Source organism: Aulonocara stuartgranti (assembly GCF_965226115.1).
Source record: "Aulonocara stuartgranti genome assembly, chromosome: 20".
Classification (NCBI taxonomy): domain Eukaryota; kingdom Metazoa; phylum Chordata; class Actinopteri; order Cichliformes; family Cichlidae; genus Aulonocara; species Aulonocara stuartgranti.
This window is the reverse complement of record NC_138956.1, coordinates 16,414,725-16,438,684: the sequence shown is the minus strand read 5'-3', so window position 1 is coordinate 16,438,684 and position 23,960 is coordinate 16,414,725. Positions and strand designations below refer to the sequence as shown.

The following is a 23,960-nucleotide window of genomic DNA, read 5'->3' as shown; positions in this document are numbered from 1 at the left end:
ACAAGGACATAAGAACTAGCAGGAAAGATAAGGGAGAGGAGAAAAGTGCGTCCGCCTCCTCCGAGAGCCAAAGAAAGAAAAAAACATTTACGCGATGTCCCAGGGACATGTCCCAGGGACAACATTTACGCGATGTCCCAGGGACAACATTTACGCGATGTCCCAGGGACAACATTTACACGATGTCCCAGGACAAATTTGTAAATTTCTGGATTACTGTTAATCTCCATAGAATCAAGAACTCATGTCCAGTTTCACAGCTATGGACCAGTTAATTATGTTTCCAGGTGATAGTTTGATTCATAGATTCAGCACACAACCATTAGTCTAGGCCTTTTAGTCCAGATTCTCTTCACTTATGTTTGTAAAATGATCAGGGAAGCTACTGCAATTTTGCCTGACATTGTTATGACAGCTATATTCACCTGTACATTTATTATATATCATAATATATTGACGGGAGAGCTATATTCACCTGTACTTTCATAATAAATCATAATACATTGACACGCAATTCTCTGTCTGAAGAACACTGGTTCGCAAGTAGCCTATCACTAGCAAACAAACAGCTATCCATTTCAAGGAAAACATATGTATTATGCTTACCATTTATTAAAGAAAAGTATCTTGAGAGGAATTGAAATTGCTGGATCGGCGGACAAAAGGCGGTTTCTCGAAGAACATTTGTTTTTTTTAAGGCGGGTATTTTTCGAAGTCGCAAAAGTATGACGTCACAAGAAGGTGATTGGTTACTTGTAATGTGGACCCTGGAACAACATTTATTATGATGATGTGGGAACAACACCGACACGAGGATATCAGATCGTGCACCCTCAAACACACAATAATAACATGGACTGAACCACCACTCACAACCACTAGCACTTTATATAGCCTCTGTAGAAATTATCCACACCCTCACTTATCTTGTATAGCTCTGTGTAAATAATCATTCTGTACATACGATAATTTTTAACCCTACAACTGTTTACAACTTGCATAGTTCCCATTTCTGTATAGCTGTATATCTCAGATTTCTTTAAAGTTATTTATTTCATATTCTGTATAGTTTTTCATATTTATATCCTGTTCATATCCTGTACATAGCTTGTACTCACTACAGCCTGTACATACTTAAAGTTATAGAATATTCACAACATACTTCATACTGTGTACATTATAACATTCCATAATAGACCCATTTCTGTAATATACTTACATATCTATATTACTGCTAATATATATTGTAATATATCTATATCACTAAAGCACTTCTGGATGGATGCAAACTGCATTTCGTTGCCCTGTACCTGTGCATGTGCAATGACAATAAAGTTGAATTCTATTCTATTCTATTAAGTGTTAAAAGACAGAATTATGACTTCACAATTAAATTCATCTCCCAGCCCTGTTATTAATTATTGCTATATTATTATTGCTATAACTGTGGGGAAAATACTGTGGTCTCAAAGATCCATCTTTTAGCACTTGCAAACTTCAGGCATAAGCGAACAACTCAGATATGGACTAACAGCATGTAAACAGAGTGTCAAGAACCGAAGTTCAACACACAAGCTGGACCCAGGAGCAGAACACACACACAGCGGTACGAGAGAAAAAATAAACTTTATTATAACTGAGAGTGTCCCGGGAGAGTAGAAGGGAGAAAACGCACGGAACCAGAGAAACCGAGGGACCGGGAGAAGAATCGCGCAGGAAACGCCGAGAGCGGGACCGTGGGAGGCTGAAACAGAAAAAGAAAAAAGGATTATTGGGGTGCGGGTAAACCGGCAGCATACGAGGGGAGGTAGTGTACGCGTCTTACGATGATAGCGGGGCCAAGGGAACCGGAGGGAGGGGTGAGGGTCCGTGGGGAGAAGCTCCAGAAAGGGCGAGGCGGCTGGGGTTGATCGTGATCCAAATTCTGGACAGGCAGGTGGACAGGCTGGTGACTCAAAACACGCCGAGCAGTGATCTGGGTATACAAGGCAGAGTTAGTACTAGTTCACACGGATAGGATTGCCTAAGGACTTTCCCGTAGGTGTGCGTTACCGCTGAAGGACGATTACGGACTGGCGTGGAGCAGCAAGCTGGGCAGGATTAAATGGTCCACCTGGTGATCGCCTGGGATGGGATGCAGGTGTGGAGTCAGCGGCCACGCCCACGGGAGTGGGCATCCCATCAGCACCTCAGACGCCGGGCCGCGGACCATGACACAGAGTGCATTTTATTATGTAATGCTATACGACAGATCAAGACAAAGTGTAACAACTTTGGTATATACTATATCCATAGTGATCGTTTTTGATGTTACAATGGCCCATTTGCTTCTCAAAAATCCCAAAACAATTATTATTTAATGTCTTTTTATGCATAAAAAGCCAAATAACTCAAAGTCAAAAATCTCCTCAGTCTCTGATAACAAAGTTGATTTATTGTGTAAAATCTGTAGCTGTAGATACAAACTCCATCAGGTTTCTTTGACTGCAAACTTTATAAGTGTTTGCAAAAAAAAAAAAAACGAATCAACTGAGCAGTTAGAAACTAAATCACATCTCCACTAGCTCTACCACACCTGCAGCGTAACTGGCAGATGCCCCACTCCTCTAGGACTGGGAGCTTTTACCACATAGAAAATGAATATGATTCCTACAGGAATTTTACTCTAAAAGACATTTCAAAGTTAACTTTATCATAGACAGTGAACTATGAAGTACACCGTGGTCTATTAAGAGTTTAGCAGCATGTTTGATCTCGCCAGGTTTCCATTTAACCTTAGCATTAGAATTAAAAATGAAATTGTATAGATTTGGCAACTCTAAATGATCCTTGTGTGCAGTAATACTGACAAGTTTGTCAGTACAATTTGCCCCATTGTCTTATTAGGATAAAACAATTCAGATTTTTACTTTACTGGTTGGGATGCACTTGTTGGGCTAGTAATTTTATAATTTTATTTCTCAGTCAAAACATTTGATATGGTTGCTACATGTTACTGTAACTAAAATGTGTGTTTGTGGGATTTGCAAATCATTGCCTTCTGTTAACTGCAGTTTACACAGCCTCCCAACTTTTTTAGATTTGAGGTTGTATTTATTTGTCAGTGACAATGTAGAAAAACATTAATGTTAGTAAGAGAATCAATGGATTGTATTAGATCTAGCTGCTAATTTCCATCCATAGTCCTTGCAGTTTCCGGTGTTTTGCACAAGTGATGCTCCAAATGGATGCCCCACCTCAATTTCTTTGACTTCATGACATTACCAGCCTCTTAAAAGGGATGCTTGCTTTTCTTCACCCACTAACCAACTAACCATCTTTCAGCTCTATTGGACATGCTAAATATGAAATACACAAAACTGTCTATATTTGGGCAAAGAGTGGAATTTAAAGAGTGCTTTAAATAATTCATTCTATAAGGAGTATTTTTGTTTTTAAGAGAAACCATTTGTATTTCCCATATGTCTCTTTTACACTTTTGTTTCCATATTAAAAATAGCTATGATAGTAATGATCATAATCGCTTCAGTGTGATGTTGTTGTAAATTCCCTCTAATCTTCTATACATTGAATTTACCCTTCACCCCTACCTGGTAAGTAATACTTGCTGGCAGACCATGGGAATGACGACAGTGGTAGTGTCACATCATCTCTATGGACAGTAACACTGCAATGAAAAGGTTATTATTACACATATTGCATATCATACGTATCATCTTTCTGGCATTTCTGTGAAATCTGGAGGTCACCAGCCAGGTTTTTCACAGCTTCTGACCTGCTTATTTTGTGCATCTGTTGCATACATAATGAATAATAACAGATATAATCTCCAATGATAAAATAGCTCGATGTTTGTATGCAAACAGTAGCAAATTGAACAATAATACTTTAACGAAATTCATTTTTGGCAAGATTCTGGCTCTCCTGCACTAAATGCTGCACTTGAATAAGATCCTTGAACTTGATAAAATAACTCTTAAATGTTAATTAGTGAATTTATCTTATGGTTTTTTATCCTACATTAAATCAAATGGGGGGTTTTTCTGCCACCACATTGCAGGCATACACACCACACTGCCTCCACATTAAGGTATGCAAGAATATATCTGTATTTCAAGTGAAAAACTGTTTTTTATTATTCTTTTATGTCCAACCCATCAACTGACGTTCAAAGAAAAGCTCATTAGCTACAGATTAGCTGCAGCCCTGCCATCCTTTCTAAATGCCAGTCCATTCCTCCTGGTAAAAAAAAAAAAAAAAAAAAACTCAATGAAAGGAAAGATTTAGAATAATTACAGCTCAACTTTAAAATCTATTTTTTAAATTCTGGAGAAACCCGTTGCTTATTTCAATTGCTAAGCTCACCACAAGACTGGACAACACCATAAATAGTTTAATTTCAGAAGCTTCTTCTTGGCATTCATCAGTCTTTTTGCCCACACGCAGCTTTGCAGCACAGCAAATGGGGCAAATAAATCATAATCATTCAACTGGGGCAGGGGATGGCAACTTTTACTATCAAACAACAACATGTTTAAGGAATTCTTGTGTTATGCCCCATTGCAAGCCATAATCTTTTACCACGTATGACTCCACAGTGGGATATTCATGATTTAATATGTTAACTTTGCATTTTCATTACATTAATACTATCTTTTTGTTGCTTTCATTGAATTCTAGAATAAAAAAATAAATCAAATTCTTTGTTAATCATTTACTTAATTTTGTGACCAATAAGTGAGGGGAAGCTTACATTAAAACAGAAATACTATTAAGTAGGGGTGCAACGATACACAATATTCACGGTTCGGTTCGGTTCGATACTTTGGTGTCATGGTTCAATATTTTTTCGATACAAAAATATTTCATGCCTTTTTAATTTGTCATTTATTAAAATTATAAATATATATTTTAACTCAAAAGTACAGTTATTAAATTTAATGTTGCTGAAACAACAAATTAATAATTAAAAAAAAATCTATCTGATCGAGAAATCACTCATCTTTGAAAAAGAGTGTTTATTACAGAGAAATGGCTCTTTCCAAAATAAAAGCTATACACTTCTTCTGGGGTACACTCTCAGCAGCATATTAAACATATCAGGTCCCCATGAGGAGAATCATGTGCTAACGGCTGTCTAAATGACTCGGGTAAAGTTTGTAGCATGTGTGCTTGTTGTTTTTGTCTGCTTCCACTTGTCTTTGAACTAGGATGATGTCGGCGTAAATGTGCAGTCATATTCGTTGTGTTCCCACTAGTGCTGTCAGCGTTAATCTCGTTAAAATGACATTAACGCCATAACGTGGAAAATCTCCGTTAATGAGTTACCGCGGATCGCCCCGTGCATGGGGCTGGACGGCATCAACACGTTAACAAGCAAGCTAACTGTGCTAACGCGCTAGTTCCCACCAATTGAGCATTGCGTGACACATCCGACATACTGTTTTACTTTTGTCCATGACGCGCTTACCATCAGGGTCATGTTTCACATGAAAACCAAGATAGTTCCAAACGCCAGATCTGAATGAGGGTGGGGGAGGTTCAATTTCGGGTAGCAATGAGGCAGTTGCTATGTTGCAATGAGCTTAGCTTCTGTCTTGCTAGCTTGCACTGCGCTCAGTGGATCTGCACTCGACAGTGCAGCCTAGGCGGAGTAGTCCACTGAGCTCTCAACACAGGCAGCATCGTCAGAAGAAAAGCTGATAAAATAAATAAAAAAATTTGTATTGTTCGATACATATGTGTACCGAACCGAAAGCGCTGTATCGAGCGGTTCAATATCGATACTGTGGAGGTATGTAATAACGACAGGAGAGGTCTCAGTGTCTCACTCCAACTTTATTAACTGACTCTCAGAACTTCACATATAGTGAGCGCCAAAATCTCCACCCCAACACTTCCCTTTAACTTGGGTGTGAGTGGAGCCACCTGGTGGTCCGCCGCACATACCCCCCCCCTCGAACACACAGTTAGATCTCTATTCAGTCCAGGACACTGGGTCTAAGCAAACGACCCGAATGACTGAACCTGGGAGGGAGAGAACAGGCAGAGGAAGGTCCATCCTGTGAACGAGGCTGGTGAAGGCGAGCAGGAAAGGCAGGAGGAGGCTCAAATGCCGGTGGTCCGGGGGTAGTCCTGGGGGGAAAACCAGAGTCTGTCAACCCCATCGAAGGAGGGCGGCCACAGCGAGGGGCCTGGGCCGGCACTACATTACTGTCCAGAAGAACATGTGCAGGTTTAAGTCTGTCAACACACACACAGTCTCCCTTCGACCCCCAAAATCCAAAACAAAATGTTTCTGGCCCGGTTCAATAACCCTGAATGGGCCGTCATACAGCGGCCGCAGCGGTGTCCTGTGGGCATCGTGCCTGACAAAAACAAACTTAGCAGTCTCTAAAGTCTTTGGAACAAAGGTGTCAGGCACGCAATGGTCCACCGGACCAGGAACCCGAAGCGAGTGCAAAAGCGGGTTGAGAGATAGCACCGATGGATCAAAGCAGGGAGGAGGATTTTCGGGCAAGAATTCTCCAGGCACGCGGAGGGGCTGACCAAACACTAGCTCAGCTGGGGAAGCGCCGAGATCCTCCTTAACCGCAGAGCGCAGCCCAAGCAAAACCCACGGGAGGCGGTCAACCCAATTGCCATCCTTTAAGGAGGCGCGAGAAGCAGCCTTAAGCGACCGGTGGAACCGTTCACACATCCCATTAGCTTGCGGGTTGTATGCGGTTGTGCGGTGGACTTTAGCCCTCAGTCCATCAGCCATGGCCGACCAAAGCTCGGAAATGAACTGGGGGCCTCTGTCTGACGTAATGTCCGCGGGTGGGCCGAAACGCGAGACCCAGGTTGACAAAAATGCCTTGGCCACCACTGCTGCGGTAGTGGACGCCAGGGGGACCGCCTCCGGCCACCTGGTGGTCCGGTCAACAACAGTCAAAAGGTGCGTAAAACCTTGTGACTGCGGCAGAGGACCCACCAGATCGACATGCACATGATCGAAACGTTTGCCGGGTATGAAGAACGGCTCCAGGGGCGCCTTGGTGTGTTTATGAACCTTCGCACGCTGGCAGGGAATGCACGCTGACGCCCATTCCTTAACAGATTTGCGAAGGCCTGGCCAAACAAATTTAGAGCTGACCAGTTTAACAGAGGCCCGGACCCCTGGATGAGAGAGAGCATGTACCGAGTCAAAAACTTGACGACGCCAGGAAGCGGGAACCACTGGGCGAGGGCGGCCGGTGGAAACGTCACAGACGAGGAGGGGACCACCGTCCTGCACGGGTCTGTCCTCTAGTATGAGGCCCGTCTGGGTGGATTTAGGCGTGAGGATGTCCGGGTCACCGCTCTGATCGGCAGCCATGGCGGAGTAGTCTATGCCAAGAAAGACGGGAGAAACCAGCGCACGGGACAAACAGTCAGCCACATGATTGTATTTACCAGCCACGTGCCGAATGTCCGTGGTAAACTCAGAAATGGCTGCCAACTGGCACTGCTGGCGTGCACTCCATGGATCAGAAACCTTGGACATGGCAAACGTCAAGGGTTTGTGGTCCACGTATGCGGTAAAGTGACGACCCTCGAGAAAAAAACGGAAATGACGAGTCGCCAGGTGGAGCGCCAGTAGCTCCCTGTCAAAAACACTGTAATTGCATTCGCTGTCACGTAGCGTACGGCTGAAAAAGGCGAGCGGTTGCCAGACACCCGAGATTTGCTGTTCCAGCACCGCACCCACCGCTATGTCCGACGCATCGGTGGTCAACGCAATCGCCGTTGAGGGGCAGCATTAGCTAACGCTGACTTAGCATCAGAAAACGCTTGGATGCTTTCCGGAAACCAGTCAACGGAGTCATTAGCTTTCTTACCTTTTAACGCCCCATAAAGGGGCTTCAGCAGATGTGCCGCTCTGGGGAGAAAACGGTTGTAAAAATTCACCATCCCCAAAAATTCCTGCAGTGCCTTAACCTTTGTGGGACGTGGAAATTCCGAAACAGCTCGGAATTTGTCAGGCAACGGAACCGCGCCTTCGGCGGAAATACGGTGCCCAAGAAAATGGAGAACGGGCAACCCAAACTGGCATTTAGACGGATTAATAATCAGTCCATGCTCCGCCAAACGCTGAAAAACCTGACGCAGATGGAACATGTGCTGCTCCTTCGAGCTGCTGGCCACCAGTATATTATCAAGATATACAAAAACAAAGGGCAGCCCGCGCAAGACCGAGTCCATCAACCGCTGGAAGGTTTGGGCGGCACCTTTCAGGCCAAACGGCATGCGCAGAAACTCGAAAAGGCCGAAAGGTGTAATTACGGCGGTTTTGGGGACATCCTCCGCGTGCACGAGAACCTGGTGATATCCCCGTACCAAATCGATCTTCGAAAAAACCGAGGTCCCCGCAAGATGAGCGGAAAAATCTTGGATTTGGGGAATGGGATAACGATCGTTCTCTGTGACATTATTAAGACGGCGGAAATCCCCACAAGGTCGCCACCGACTATCAGATTTAGGCACCATGTGTAACGGAGAAGCCCAGGCACTGTTCGAATGCTGCACGATGCCCAGACGCTCCATGGTGGCAAATTCTTTCCGAGCGACAGCCAGTTTGGCAGGGTCAAGGCGGCGCGCTGTAGTTATGTAATGCTCCACCCCATGCTTCGTCACCGTGCTCGAGAAAGTGGGGACCGTGAGTAAGGGGAAACTCAGAAAGCAAACACTGAAAAACGTCACCCGAATCTACTGAGTTAGCATGCACCACGGGCTGAGCACCCCGAGTCAAACAGGGTAATGAGGAAAATGACACAGCATCAATTAAACGTCTGTTAGCAACATCAACCAGCAGTTCGTGAGCACAAAGAAAATCAGCGCCTATTATAGGCACAGAGCTAGCAGCAACAACAAAGTTCCACTGAAAGTCACGGTCTTAAAAACAAACAGTCACCAACCTTTCACCGAAGGTTTTGATGGGAGAGCCATTAGCCGCTGTTAGCAATGGCCCGCATCCCTCAGCTAGCCTGTCCGAGCCAGCCGGGGGAAGAAGGCTCTTCTGTGAGCCGGAGTCCACCAGGAAACGCCTCCCCGAGCGTGAGTCCTCTAAGAAAAGCAGCCTTTCCTTGTTGCCAGTGGTCACAGCTGCTACAGAGCGCTGACATGCCCGTTTCCCTGGGTCTGGAAACTGCAAGGCGGGAGACAGCGCCGTGCCTTCGCTCCAAAACGCTGGTAATAAAAACAAAGCCCCTTTCCGCGGTGCCGCCGTGCAGCGATTCCGGCCACCGTGGATGAGTCGGAGGGCCCCTGGAGCATCGGTGAAGGGGCGGGGGAAAACACAACATCATTGTGAAGTTTGCGGACGACACTACAGTGGTGGGTCTTATCACCAACGGTGATGAGACGGCTTACAGGGAGGAGGTCAGCGCCCTGACCCACTGGTGTCAAGACAACCATCTCACCCTCAACGTCGCAAAGACAAAGGAGTTGATAGTGGACTTCCGGAGGTGCAGAGAAGTACACACCCCCATCACCATCAACGGCGCTGCTGTGGAGAGAGTGAGCAGCTTCCGGTTCCTTGGAGTACATCTGGCTGAGGATCTTACGTGGTCAGTACACACAAACAAAACAGTGAAGAAGGCGCAGCAGCGCCTCTTCTTTCTCAGGAGACTGAAAAGATTCGGCATGAGCCCCCGCATCCTCAGGACCTTCTATCACTGTGCCATTGAGAGCATCCTCACTGGATGCATCACCACCTGGTATGGCAACAGCACCGCCTACAACTGCAAAGCTCTCCAGCGAGTAGTGCGGTGCTCTGAACGGATAATTGGAGGTGAGCTTCCCTCCCTCCAAGACATCTACAGGAAGCGCTGCCTGAGGAAAGCGGGGAGGATCATCAAGGACTCCAGTCACCCCAGCCATAAACTGTTCAGACTGCTTCCATCAGGAAGGAGGTTCTGCAGCATCCGGTCCCGTACCAGCAGACTGAGAGACAGCTTCTTCCACCAGGCCATCAGACTGCTGAACACGTCATAGACACCTCAGCTTCACTACTGGAACTTCAACATTATGCACTCCACACTGTATATAAATGCCACTTGTTTTGCACATATTCAACTCTGTATATTTTATATATTTTATTATTATTATTATTATTTTTTATTTATTTTTTTTTAATATTTAATTTGTAAAAATGTGTACACACACACACACACACACACACACACACACACACACACACGTAGGAAAATATTTAGTATACACATCCAGAAATGCATACACTATTATATATTGTACATATATTTATTAGTTTCAGGTTGGCCATTCTTGTATTTTGCTCGTTTGTGTTGTTGTGTTTGCACATCTCTGTTGCTTGTGGGGCTCGCACACAAGAATTTCACTCGCATGTGCTGTGCCAGTGTGCCTGCACATGTGATGTGACAATAAAAGTGATTTGATTTGATTTGATTTGGTGAGTCCTGAACAATCGCCTGGACGCCGAAAGTCCTGGTAGCCAGGAGGATGCGATCCGCCTCTTCCGCAAGGGAGCGGTAATCCTTCGTGGCCAATAGCGGGGAGTTGGCAAGGCCAGCGCGCACTGGAGCCAGCAGCTGTCGGAGAAAGAGGTGGGTGAAGAGAAATCCTCCGTCATCCGCGGCCAGCAAGGACAGCATGCTCTCCAATGAGCTCGAGAGCGCCTTGAGGCGACTTATGTTGTGATTTGGCGCTATATAAATAAAATTGAATTGAATTGAATTGAGAGCGGTGCGGTCGCCCAGGCCCGCAAAGGAAAGGAGTTTCTCGGCCCGCTCAGCATCAGAGAGGGAGTAGCGCCACAGCAGCAGCGCCTTGAGGGCGGCGTACTTGCCTTGGGCTGGGGGGTCCCGGAGGAGAGTCATCACGCGGCGGGTTGACAGCGGGTCAAGTGAGGCCACCACATGGTGGTATTTAGTATTGTCGGCTGAAACTCCACGAAGAGCAAACTGAGCTTCTACGTGCACGAACCATGAAGGAGGATCGTGAAGCCAAAAATCCGGCAATTTAAGTGCCACAGCAAACGCAGCCATCGGCGGAGGTGAAAGTCTGGCGGCAGCCAATGCTTCCAGGCCGGAGCTGGCTTCGTCGTCGAGCCTTAGCATGTTCGCTACAGGGGTCACCAATGTGGAGGTATGTAATAACGACAGGAGAGGTCTCAGTGTCTCACTCCAACTTTATTAACTGACTCTCAGAACTTCACATAAGTGAAGCGCCAAAATCTCCACCCCAACACTTCCCTTCAACTTGGGTGTGAGTGGAGCCACCTGGTGGTCCGCCACAATACGAGTGTTGTTGCACCCCTACTATTAAGCTATGTGAGCTGTTTTGACCCCCAGTTTTGTTTGTGCAAATTAATAAAATTAAAAGTAACCTATTTTAATAATAAAAGTGTAAGTCTGACGTTATTAGCTGTTTCCGGGTCCAAACTGGGTTTCAGGTCCCAAAGTCACAGTAATACAATCTAGTAGTTGGTGAGTAAATTTTTAATAAGGTGAGGAATAGTTGAAGAAGGTGAAGAATTAATTTCACAGTACTCGATACAGTTATAGATCCAGAGGGCAGATTCTTAATCATTAAACTATCTATACTTGATAAAAAGCTATGTATTGCAAGTGTATATGGTCCAAATGTTGATGATCCCTCATTCTTTCACGGTTTTTTCAGTGCACTCTCTGAACACTTAGATGGCACACTTGTTCTTGGAGGCGACCTCAACCTTGGACTAAATGAAGACATGGATAGGCTCAATACAGCGGGAACTCAGCGTAATTGGCCAGTCCACAAATATAATCAAACAGTATATGAGCGACTTTGGTCTTTGCGATGCATGGCGCTCCCTTCACCCCACCAGTAAGGAATATACTTTTTTCTCACATGTCCATCACTCCTACTCTCGTCTGGATTATTTTTTGGTCAGCAGCTCACTGCTGAACGACATTTCAGACACTGAGATTCACCCTATAGCTGTCAGCTATCATGGTCCTGTATCTTTAACACTAATGCACAAGAATAATACCACGCCAAGAAAAAACTGGAGATTTAATATATCACTACTTAAAGATGAAGACTTTATTAAATATTTTTAAAAAGAGTGGACTTCATATTTGGACTATAATGACACTCCCGAAACATCAGCTTCTGTTCTATGGGAAGCAGGGAAAGCTGTGATGAGAGGTAAAATAATTTCTTTCTCATCACATAAAAAGAAAAAAGAAAACAAAAATATTCAGGAATTAGAAAAAAACATCAAATCACTAGAAGAAGCCTACGCGTCCCACCAAGATCAGGAAACATTGAACAAAATACGCAAAACAAAACTAGAATTAAATGAGATAATTGATAAAAAAAAACCAAAATTCTTAGTACAAAGACTACGCCTACAAAATTATGAACATGGTAATAAATCCGGTCAATTTCTAGCAAACGAGCTAAAAATAAATAAAGAAAAAACAACTATATGTGCTGTTCAAGATTCATCTGGGAACACAATATATGAACCGATACAAATAAACAACATTTTCAGGGATTTCTATAAAACGTTGTATTCAACACAAATAAACCCATCTAAAAAAACAAATTGATCAGTTTTTGGACAACATAACTCTTCCAAAATTATTGGACACTCAAGCAATGGCACTGGATTCACCACTGACACCAGGTGAACTCCAAGAAGCCCTGATAAGTATGCCCAATAATAAGGCTCCAGGTCCAGACGGCTTTCCTGCAGAATTCTACAAAGAATTCTGGTCGATTCTAGCACCAGTTTTCTACAGAACGTTGCTGGAAATTAAAGAAAAGGGCAGACTTCCATCAAATATGAATTCTGCAAACATTAATCTCCTGCTAAAACCAGGCAAAGACCCTGTATATCCCTCAAGCTATCATCCAATATCCCTTATAAATGTAGACCTTAAAATAATCTGCAAAGCTCTCTCAAAGAGACTGGAGAAAATAACCCCCCTCTTAATTCATCCTGACCAAACTGGTTTCATAAAAGGTAGGCACTCATCAACAAATACACGTAGATTACTTAATTTGATAGACTACTCATACAGTAAAAACCTAGAAACTACAATATTCTCTTTAGACGCAGAAAAAGCATTCGACAGAGTTAACTGGAAATTTCTATTTGCAACTTTACACAAATTTGGTTTTGGATCTTCTTTCATAAACTGGTTAAAAATATTATATAATTCCCCAACAGCTTGTGTTAGAACAAATGACCAGACATCCTCCAGCTTCTGTCTCTTGAGGGGCACCAGGCAGGGATGCCCACTCTCCCCTTCACTGTTTGCAATTTTTATTGAACCACTAGCAGCAGCAATTAGAGAGAATTCAGTAATTAAGGGCATAAAATGCAAGAACGTGGAACATAAAATCAGCCTTTATGCGGGGTGATTGAATTGATAAACTCTTTTGCAAGAATATCAGATTACTCAATTAACTGGTCAAAATCTACAGTCCTACCGATTAATTGCTCCTTCCATAATTCCTCTTCTACACCACTGCAATCGGGAAATATAAAATATTTAGGTATTAATGTTTCTCCCAAGCTTGCAGATCTAACTAAATTAAACCATATCCCACTTTTAAAGAAGGTAGAAGATGATCTGGCTAGATGGAAATGTCTACCCATATCACTCATGGGAAGGGTTGCCGCTATAAAAATGATGGTCTTACCAAAAATAAATTATTTATTCTCAATGATCCCAACTAAACCGCCACAAGATGGTTCAGATCTCTAGATTCATGTATGTCCAAATTCCTTTGGAAAAATAAACCCCCACGTATAAGCTTAAAAACACTACAAAAGACCAAGGATAAAGGAGGACTAGAACTGCCTAACTTTCAGCACTACTTCTTAGCCAACAGGCTTCAGTTTATCTCAGGATGGCTAAAACATACCCTCTTAGATGAACCTTGGCTAGATGTAGAACAAGCACTCTGCAATAATCTAGAGATCTCAGACCTACCATTTATCAGCTCAAACATCCAACAATAATAATAATAATAATGGATACTTTATTGATCCCCATGGGGAAATTACTTGTTTTTCTCTGCATTTGACCCATTCACTCAGTGAAGCAGTGGGCAGCCCACTAAGCAGGCGCCCGGGGAGCAGTGTGTAGGGACGGTACCTTGCTCAGGGGTACCTCAGGGTAGCCGTTAAGTGGATTTGAACCGCCGACCTTCCGATCATGGGGCGACCACTTTACCTACTGAGCTATCCCTGCCCCCAACATGAATGCTTTAAAAGCATCAACATCAGCTCTTCTCTGACAGCATGGTGGGAGTTTCTAAAATTGACGGCGTCTTCATTAATCCCATGCAAACGTACACCTATCTGGAACAACCCTGACATATTACAAAACAATAATATGCTAAACATTTCAGATTGGAGTGGTAAAGGAATCAAATATTTAGAACATATACTAGAAGGAACAGAATTTATTTCATTTGACGGACTAGTTACACAATATGGGATCAACAAGAAAAGATTTTTAGAATATCAACAAATTAAATCCATAGTAAAAAAGAAATTTAAACCGGGTCAAGTTGAACTACAAACACCACCAAGTGTGGTTCAATTTCTTACTCTTAAAACCCCCAAATTACTATCCAAAATATACAGAATGCTTTCTAAAACAGATGAATCAATATCACTTCCTATTGCAAAATGGGAAGCGGATTTATCAGTTAACTTAGACCTAAACTTCTGGTCTCAGATTTGCTTAAAAACCTTTCATCTAATTAGAAATCCCAGTCTTCAATTAATTCAATACAAAATATTACATAGAGTGCACTATACAGGTCATCGGATGTTCAAGATGGGCTTTACGTCTACCAACAACTGCTCACACTGCCAAACCAATTCACCGGACAATTATATCCACGCTCTTTGGTTCTGTCCACCAGTTCAGAAGTTTTGGCGCCTCCCTTTCTACCTGTTCATGTTTACAAATCAGAATCTCTGTGGCAATCGTTTGTGTGTGTGTGTGTGTGTGTGTGTGTGTGTGTGTGTGTGTGTGTGTGTGTGTGTGTGTGTGTGTGTGTGTGTTCTGGTTTTCATCTTTGCTTTGTGCGGTCAGCTTTGTAGTCTACTAAAAGAAAGATCTTAAAGATGTTTGTCCTTATTAGGGATTTGTGTTGGTTTGCGGGGTTGTAGCTACAGATTTATGTTTGTTGAATGGTGATTATGAGACAGTGTGTTTCCGCTATTTTACAGAGTAACATGAAAGTAATGTAATGAGTAATATAATAAATTACTTTTTCCTGTAGTAGTTAAGTAGGGTACTGGATTACTGTTAAGAAACATGTTCTGCATAATATGTGTAATAATTACTTTTTTAAGCAATGACTCCTACATTGATCACAACAAATAGGGAAAATACCTCAACAAACATGCAGAAACATTTGATACACAGCATGCAATTAATTTGCATGAATGTAATTTCTTTATTGCTGCTTAGCAATTGCAGTTACTCAGAAAACAGAGCCACTAGGAACCCAATCACAATCAATAAGAGAATTGATGCAGGAATCGAATCGCTAATTAATATCTATAATGGAATCGGAATAGCTAAATTCTTACCTATTCCCATCGCCTAATGAAGTTGCACAAATGATCCAGCAGTTTGAGAGTGCCAGGGGTGATTTATGACACAGGAATAGCAGCAAGATAGTAGTGAGACCTACCATGATGTATGGTTTGGAAACAGTGACACTGACAAAAAGACAAGACGCACAGCTAAAGGTAACAGAGGATAAGACAAAGTTAAAGAGACAAAGCTGAGAAGGCTAAAGAAGACAGAGAGTGGATATAATGGGCAAAGGATGTTGAATATGGAGCTGTCAGACATAAAGATAAAGAGGGATGGCTGGTTGGTTTGACAGAATAGGATGGTATGGATACAGTGAGGTGGAGGCAGATGTTCTGCTGTAGTCACCCCTAAAGGGAGCTCCTGAAAGATGATGTGCAAATTTAGGTTTGCTTGCAGCTTTCTGTAGCTTTTGTAAGAATATGCTGTATCAATGATGTAGTGATGAGATCTGGCTCTTTTCAAAGATTGTGCTCTTTTGGCTTGTTTCCCTCTTCAGAGCCTTCTCCTAATTTCACAATTATGAATGGTTTGTGTTTTTTGAAGCAATTTTTTCTTCAGTGTTTTCATAAAAACTTAAATTTTATGCATATGCAACTGTTAGGTAGAAAATACATGGAGTTTAAGGCCTGGAAAAAAAGTTTTAAATCTATTGTCCTCCAAAATGGCAAATGGTTGAAAAAATAAATTTAATTTTATCTTTGCATTTTCCAATACCAGTGAAATGCAGTCAGATGCTTCTTTTCATGTTTTACTCATTTCATCACTTTTTAGTGAAAGTAACGTTGAAAATATTGTTATTTTCCCAACATGCTGTCTCTGAAATCGCTGCCCACCTTCCTTCTTTCACATAATGGTCTGTCTTTGCATGTGATTGGCCACATGGTATGGCAATCAAAACAATATCCCATCCCTACATGCATGAGGTCTCAGTAGGGTAGGCTAAAGATGTGGCTCTCCCTGGCTGGAGTCAGCTCTTGTCATTCGCTAGAAAGAATCGACTCTTAGAACCAGCTCATTCACAAACGACACATCGCTACCATTATGGCACCTTAACTTTCGTTTTCTCTAAGGTTCTATTTTCTTTTTCATTCCTTTCTGCCTGTGAACTAAGAATGGGGATGCCATGGAAGACTGTCAGATTTTAAAACGTTTCCCTGCAATACTCTCTAGCAGAACATATTTGCTTCATTTTTTGTTAACTGTAGCTGTGGATAAAATATACATATGTCTGACAAAAAATTGGGGTGGCTTTCACACCAGTTTTATTGTGCCAAAATTTTACTGAGAGACAGCAACATAAGATACTTACAATATATAACACAGGGGCACTGCTAAAAGGGTCAACAGCGGACAGTCAGAGACATGACATTTCTTTTAAAAGCTTATATTTTAGATCTTATATTTTAATTATAAAGACTTTCTAAACATTTTATGCTATACCTAAAAGCAGGTAGTGCTTATAAATGACTTTTCAAATTCCCCACATTTTTAACAACAACTAATTCAGTCATGAAGTTTGAATAAGTGCTTAAATTGTCTTTTCATTATTAAAACTAAGAAGCTTCTCCTTACAATTTAATGTTGACACACTGTTTTTCCTTTAAAACAAACCTAGGGTAAGTGACTGCCTAGAAATTGTACATGATTCAAATCTGTTTAAGTTAACTCTGTTACTAAACATTATAAAAAGGAGTTAGCACTATTAGTATTTTTGCCTGCTATTACTATTGGATTGTTATCTTATATCACACCAATAAAATGTGTTTTACAAAAATAGGAGAAGAAGAAAAATATATTTTTTCCACAAACAGTTCAATATTCAATCAATCAATATTATTCTTTAATTTGGTGAATTTGGAAAAAGAAAACACATACAGAAATGTGAAAAAGTCTTGAACCACCCCTCATGTTTTGCTCTCCTCCACGGCGTAAATTAGCCTTTATACATGTTTCATGTTTTTCATGTCCACTTTAAATTGCATCATTAGGCACCTTAGTATCAGCAAGGTGATTCCCAAAGAGCTAATACCTGAAAATTTGCCTGAAAGCATGCTGTACAGTATGTCCATATAAATTTGAGGAAACTGGACAAGTGGAGGTCAAAAGGATAAGCGGTGAACAGTATCTAAAAGTCGTGTTATTAAGCAGTATGAAATAAGGCGCAAAAGACCTGACACAGCACTGGAGACATGCATCTAACCCTAGCCCCTCATTTGATCCACCTACTGTTTGCTGAAGCCTTATCAAAAATGGTCTCAGTAGAAACATGGCTGTTAAGAAGCCAGTAGCAAGTCAGAAGCAACATGTCTTATGAAGTGATTAAACAAAATTTGAAATTTTTGGTTCAAATTATCATTAAGGATGAGGTGAGGAGAATGGTATCACAGTGCATTTCTATAGTGCGTAACATCAGATTTTGATTGACTATGCAATTTCATCTGGAAAGCATCTGATTGGCAACAGTTTCAATTGTCAGTTCAATGGTGACCCAAAACAAACTGTCAGTGCGGAAAAAGCAGGTCTGGATACAAAAGCATACATCAATCATGAGCTGGCCTCCCAGATCCTAGACCAACATAACATTATTGAAGCAGTGTGGGATCATCCTGACAGAGAGCAGAACAAAAGGCAGCCAACATTTCCTTGAGCCTGAAGAACTATTCCTGAAGCCTCCTTAAAGAAATTACAGGAAAGCTGCCTAAGAGAGTGTTGAAGCATAAAGGTGATCATACCAAATGTTGACTTTCAAGCCTGTTGCAACTGTAAAAATATATGATTGTTTTCCTATCAAAATATACAGAAATCATAAGTGGCTCAGACTTTTGCACCATGCTGAATGTTGCATGTTGGGATTTTTCCTTTCCCCCTTTTTTAGACAAATGACTATGAAATTATCTTTTTAGAGAAATATTATTTTATGAATCCCACAAATCTTAATCATATAACTAAAACAATAGCCACTGTTAAATAATCCACTGGTTCTATTTCTATTCTATACATTTGTATTGCTTTGTAGGGGACCCAGGGCAGCAACCAGAAAGCTATGTTCTGTTTCATCAGAGTTTGGAGGGTGTCATGGACAGGTTGTTGATGCTCAGCAGAGTCACACAACAGAAATTATCTTGCAACACATAAACAATGCTTTAAAGCCTTATGTAATGTATGAGCAACACATGAATAATAGTGAGCACCCAGGCGTGAGGGAAAACTGAAATGATATGCATAGAAGAACATTAAAATATTTAGATGTACAACTTTGTGATAAACAATGTGGGAAAAATGTCAAAAAGAGGTGAGCCTACTGCTGTGAAATAACCATTAGAATCATTTTCTCCTTCTTGTCCAAAGGAGTTCACACTGGGAGTGGATCATGAGCATAATCATTATCTGGGGCCCAGAGTAAAGTCTGGTACCCTGTTGTGGAGTCTCCGACTTACACATAACATCATTTCTTTCTACTTGTAAGGCTGACTGAGAGAAGAAAGAGGACAAAAGCTTCTTGGAGAGAAAGTTAAGGGTTCAAAATAAAATAACAGAGAAAAACAGCAAAGAAGAAAAAAATTATATTAGAAACCATACTTGAAATTAAATTCCTTTAATTCTTGATGCGTTGTTGCATCGCACTGTTTGTTTCCAAGGTGAACCATAAACGGACAAGATGGAACTAACGGACAAAGTGAATGGTCGTGCGTCATCGCAGCAGCACCAATAAGCGAGCACGCCTTCTGTCGTGCCAAATTATAAAGGGTGGTCTCCTCTGACTTAAACCAGAGCGAGTCGCGTCGGCACATATCCACTCGGCTTGCTCAGTTGTACCTTTTCGTTCCATACCTTCATGAAGAAAAGCAGAATGGATTTAAACTTCACGCTCTCGGGGAGCGACTTGATCGGCTTTGGCTCGTTGGCGCAGAAACTTTTTGCGAATAACTCACTGCCTCCATTTGATAACAGCACCGTCGGTCCCACAAGTAATGAGGAGGAACTGGAAGTTAATACGAATGTGTACGCAAAAGTCATTGTCACTATCATTTACTTGGCTCTGTTCGCCATAGGCTTCCTGGGCAACTCCATCACTATTTATACCCTGATTACCAGAAAGACGCTGCAGAACCTCCAGAGCACCGTACACTATCACCTGGCCAGTCTCGCCGTGTCCGACCTGCTCATTCTGATCCTCTCCATGCCCATTGAGCTCTACAACTTTATCTGGTTCCATTACCCATGGGTGTTCGGGGACGCCGTGTGCAGGGGTTACTACTTCCTCCGGGACAGTTGCTCTTATGCCACCGCGCTTAACATCGCCAGCCTGAGCGTGGAGCGCTACATGGCCATCTGCCACCCGTTCAAAGCCAAGAGCATCATGTCCCGCAGCCGCACCAAGAAACTCATCAGCGCCATGTGGCTCGCTTCCTTCGCTCTCGCGACACCGATGCCCTTCATCATGGGCCAAAGGATGCGTAACGGCGAGATGATATGCACCACTGTGGTCTCGCCGGTCACGGTGAAGACCGTGCTGCAGGTGGGTGTCGTGGAAAGCTTTTATTATCGCAATTATCGGTCCCCACTGTGGTTTCTTTACGCATCGAGACAAAGTAAAAATCTACAGTACAAGTAGTACTTGAGCCACAAGTAGTAGGTGAGACGGCTGCGAGGGATCGTTCTAAACATGTGGGAGTGTGTGCTGTAGCGCTTTAAAGAACAGGGCTTTACGCGCAACTTCGCCTTTACCATTATCGTCTGTGCCCACCTATACATGTTGTTGTTGTTGTTGTTTCTTCGAGAAAAAAAACTAAATGGTGGCCTACTCATGAAAACATTTTAGTTATTAAACCGTGTAGGGTCAACGAAGTCTGTCAAAAACAGTGTTTTCCTACTGCAAGCAAATGATCTGCAAATCAGCAAATAATTCTTTTAGTCAAATTATTTAAACTATCGAGTCCTCATTTTTTTTTATATTTATATATATCTGTTGAAAATAAACATTTGGTGAGCAAATTCACTAAAGCCTAAATCATCTTCACATGTGAAGAAAGCACAGCATGTATGCTGCTACAGATGTCATTGTCTGTGTTGGCTCACTTTCTTCTTTGTTTTTAAGCTGGTAGAGTTCGAATGATTAGAGATTCATTCATAAAGACACTTGAAAGGCAGGTTATAGCTATATTTTTTCACACAGAGCACCAGAGATTTGACCATTACAGCTTAGGCAAGCTGTGAAAATGAAAAAGATCAGGTTCCAAAGATATTCTATTTCTTGAAATGCTTCTTGTAGAAACAATATCAGACCTTGACACTGAATATTGGCAAACTGAATATTTTGAGGGGGGAAGCACCCACAGAACTGCTGTAGGTTGCTTTCATGTAGGGAACTAGCCGTCTTAGTAATACATTATGCACTCTTTGATGGTGACAAGAGAAGAATATGTCACTTTACATTCATTCATACAGTCCATGTTATACGATATGATATAAAAGCACAGGAGGACACTAAGGGAGTATTCTTTTTGAAATTCAACTCATCATCACAGCAGACTAAATATCTTAACACCAGGAACTACAGGTACTGCCAAGGAATAAGAAAAGAAATAGCCACTTCCCAAATTGCTAGAGAACTATAAAATAGAGCAAAATGACAGCATAAAACAACATAAAGCACAATCCTATACACAACCCCCTGACCAGACCAGTTATAAATATAATTCAAATAGGGTGTTGCTGTTCGTTTTTCTTTCTTTAAGGAAGTACAGCAGTTGAAATTATAAGTTACAGCATGCGGGACCTCAATGTGAATCGGTGGTCTGCTTCACAAAAAGAATGGGCCTGTAAGCGGGCATTACAGTTTTATACCACAACAAAAACAAGTATTGTTATGACTATCTTCTTCTGGGAAATGTCTTCTCCTCTGCGGATCTTCTCCTCCACTCCGTCCACGTCTGACCTCATCTACCATCTGCTCCTTTTCTGGAAAAAGATAGAGAAAGAAAAACACCTCCCTAACCTAACCTTACTGCATTAATATTATCTAACAATTCTCAGCCTACTGATTCTACGTATTATCTAAGACATTCTGTCCGGACTCCCTTGGCCCGGAAAAATATCAGCTAGACTCTAACTCTACATATGATGTGTAAGCATGTTTGCAGAGTCACTCTGCAGCTCTATATGTCAGTCTCAATAATTCAATTCAATCATACCATTGAATTAATGATTTTGACCCTTATTACATGTGAAATGTCACAATGTCAAATGTGAAATTTGACATGCATAATGTGAAACTTATCAATGATGGCCAGCTGTCTGGCCTCAAAACATGACATTACCACCACTGTGTCGCATTTAACCCATGCATCCCTCAATCCAATGTGTCCCCATTAAATTGGCTCTCAACCACCAAAACTTTGAGAATCATAGCTTTAAACTCTGTGAAATTAATGGTAATGGACAGGGACACAAATTAGGGCTAAATATCATGGTTCTGTTTTCTCGAGCAACTGTCTGAAATGCCAGAGAAGAGAGCCTTAAGTGCCTCAGTCCATGGACTATGTGCATTGTAGGCGGATCTGTGTCTGACAGTAGTTACCCTAGGAATAATCTACAAGTGCCTTATGGCAGTTGTCCTTTGAGCTCTGGATGTGTAGGTGACTGATAGAAGTCAAGACAATGAGCTTTTACTGAGAGCGCGGCACCCACATCTAATGAAAAGATATTTCTCAAAACTGTCTCCAGGCCTTCCCACAGAGCAACAAGCTTAGAGGTTGTGTAAGTGATTAGGCCAGTCTCCCTTCGCTTGACAGTCCACATACTTCACATTGACTGAAAACTTGTTGAGGTTGTGGAGAAAAGCGATTTTGGTTCCAGTGTAATCATCAGCGATCATCATGGTTAGTGCCCCCTGCTTCTCTGCATCATGCTGAATATATTTTTCCATATCTGTTTTTCTGCTCTTTTGATGTCCTTCAATGTCTCATTTTTTGTTTTTTCTGTTTTCATCACTCCTGCATGACTAACTGAAACTGTGCCAAGGATAGATTATCTAGCATTGCTTTCATTCAGGCTATAAGTGAGCCAGGCTGCATTAAAAAGTCCACATTTTCCACACAGTTCTCTGTAGAAATATAAGTTGGGGTGGTGGGGTCTGGCAGCAGATGGTATCACACAGTCGAATTGCTACAATAACATTTTGAGTGTTTGTGTACATATTCTCTTTTGTCCATCTATGATAGATTCGATGTAAGCGGTTCAGGAGGCACCGTGCTGCACTGCTGCAGTAGAGGGTCACCGCACGCTCGGTCTGTTTGGACAACAGTGCAATACTCTGAAGGGAAAGAAAGGGTGTGCGTGTGTGTGTGTGTGTGTGTGTGTGTGTGTGTGTGTGTGTGTGTGTGTGTGTGTGTGTGTGTGTGTGTGTGTGTGCGCGCGCGCGCTTGCATGAGAAAATTGAAGAGAAGGAGAATGATGAAGTGGTTAGAGAGTGAGGAGGAAGCCAGAAGGGTGATTAATAAGAGGAGCATGGCTCTAACTCTGCTTGGGTTAGGAGTTCAGTCCTCTTAAAACTGCAGCACAGTGAGTTAAACTGTACTTTAAATGGCAAATATAAATAATGCAGGACTCCTGGATCTGCTTCTTAAAACTGTCAAACAAAATCTCTCAAAAATGTTAAATATTTTCTATACTAATATTTAACTAAGATGTTAGTCCTTGTTGGCATTGTTCTCTCACTAGAGCTAACAACAGCTTACAAATGTGTTGAATATGTCATGGTCCTGGGTCGTGCGACCCAGTGTTTTGTGTTTAGTCTATTTTGATGTTTATTGTTTGTTTAGGTTCATTAAGTTATTCCAGCTCATTTGTAATTATATTACCCTTGTATTAAGCCTCCCTTGCCCTTCATGTGTTTATGTCTGTGTGTCTTGTGTTGTCAAGTTCATGCTGTTGCTTCTGTCATCTTCCACTGTACTCAGTCTCCCTGGTTCGTGCGTTTACCTGTCATGAGTCATGTCTGCATGGTTATGTTTAGTTCATGTCATGTCTAATCTCCATGTTTCCTGTTTTACTTTGAAAGTCTGTATTCAATGTCAGTGTATTTAGTTTCACCTCTCCTGTCCTGTCGTTAGGTTCATGTGTGTCAGCTGTGCTCCCATGTGTGGCCACTTCCCCTGATCATCCCTCATGTGTATTTAGTCTCTGTGTTTCATACAGTCTGTGTCGCGTCGTCTGTGTTCTCACCTCCATGTTTTCCCGGTCAGTCTTTGCAGCGAACATCATAGTCTCTGAGTTTCCTTAGTTTGTCACAGTATTAGTTTTCCCAGTTTAGTTATAGCCTAGCCACGCTATCCTTGCTTT

At 42.1% G+C, this 23,960-nt stretch overlaps 1 protein-coding gene and 2 long non-coding RNA genes across 3 annotated transcripts in view; 2 read left to right on the top strand and 1 right to left on the bottom strand.

Annotated features, from left to right (window-relative positions):
- Positions 1-1,607: 1,607 nt before the first annotated feature.
- Positions 1,608-2,088, bottom strand: LOC309696480. The gene is made up of 2 exons (XR_014273508.1): positions 2,053-2,088; positions 1,608-1,975 (listed from the first exon to the last, which is right to left on the bottom strand). It is a non-coding gene; the product is annotated as an uncharacterized lncRNA (long non-coding RNA).
- A 7,679-nt stretch (positions 2,089-9,767) lies between these two features.
- The window catches only part of LOC309696725, a 214,877-nt gene continuing 200,684 nt past the window's right edge, over positions 9,768-23,960 (top strand). The window contains exon 1 of the long non-coding RNA XR_014273632.1: positions 9,768-9,886. This is a non-coding gene — a long non-coding RNA (uncharacterized lncRNA). The remainder of the gene's footprint in view (positions 9,887-23,960) is intronic.
- ntsr1 (neurotensin receptor 1 (high affinity)) overlaps positions 19,300-23,960 on the top strand; it is a 135,090-nt gene continuing 130,429 nt past the window's right edge. The window contains exon 1 of the mRNA XM_082518057.1: positions 19,300-20,136. Coding sequence (XP_082374183.1) covers positions 19,453-20,136 — 684 coding nt within the window. The 5' untranslated portion in view covers positions 19,300-19,452. The remainder of the gene's footprint in view (positions 20,137-23,960) is intronic.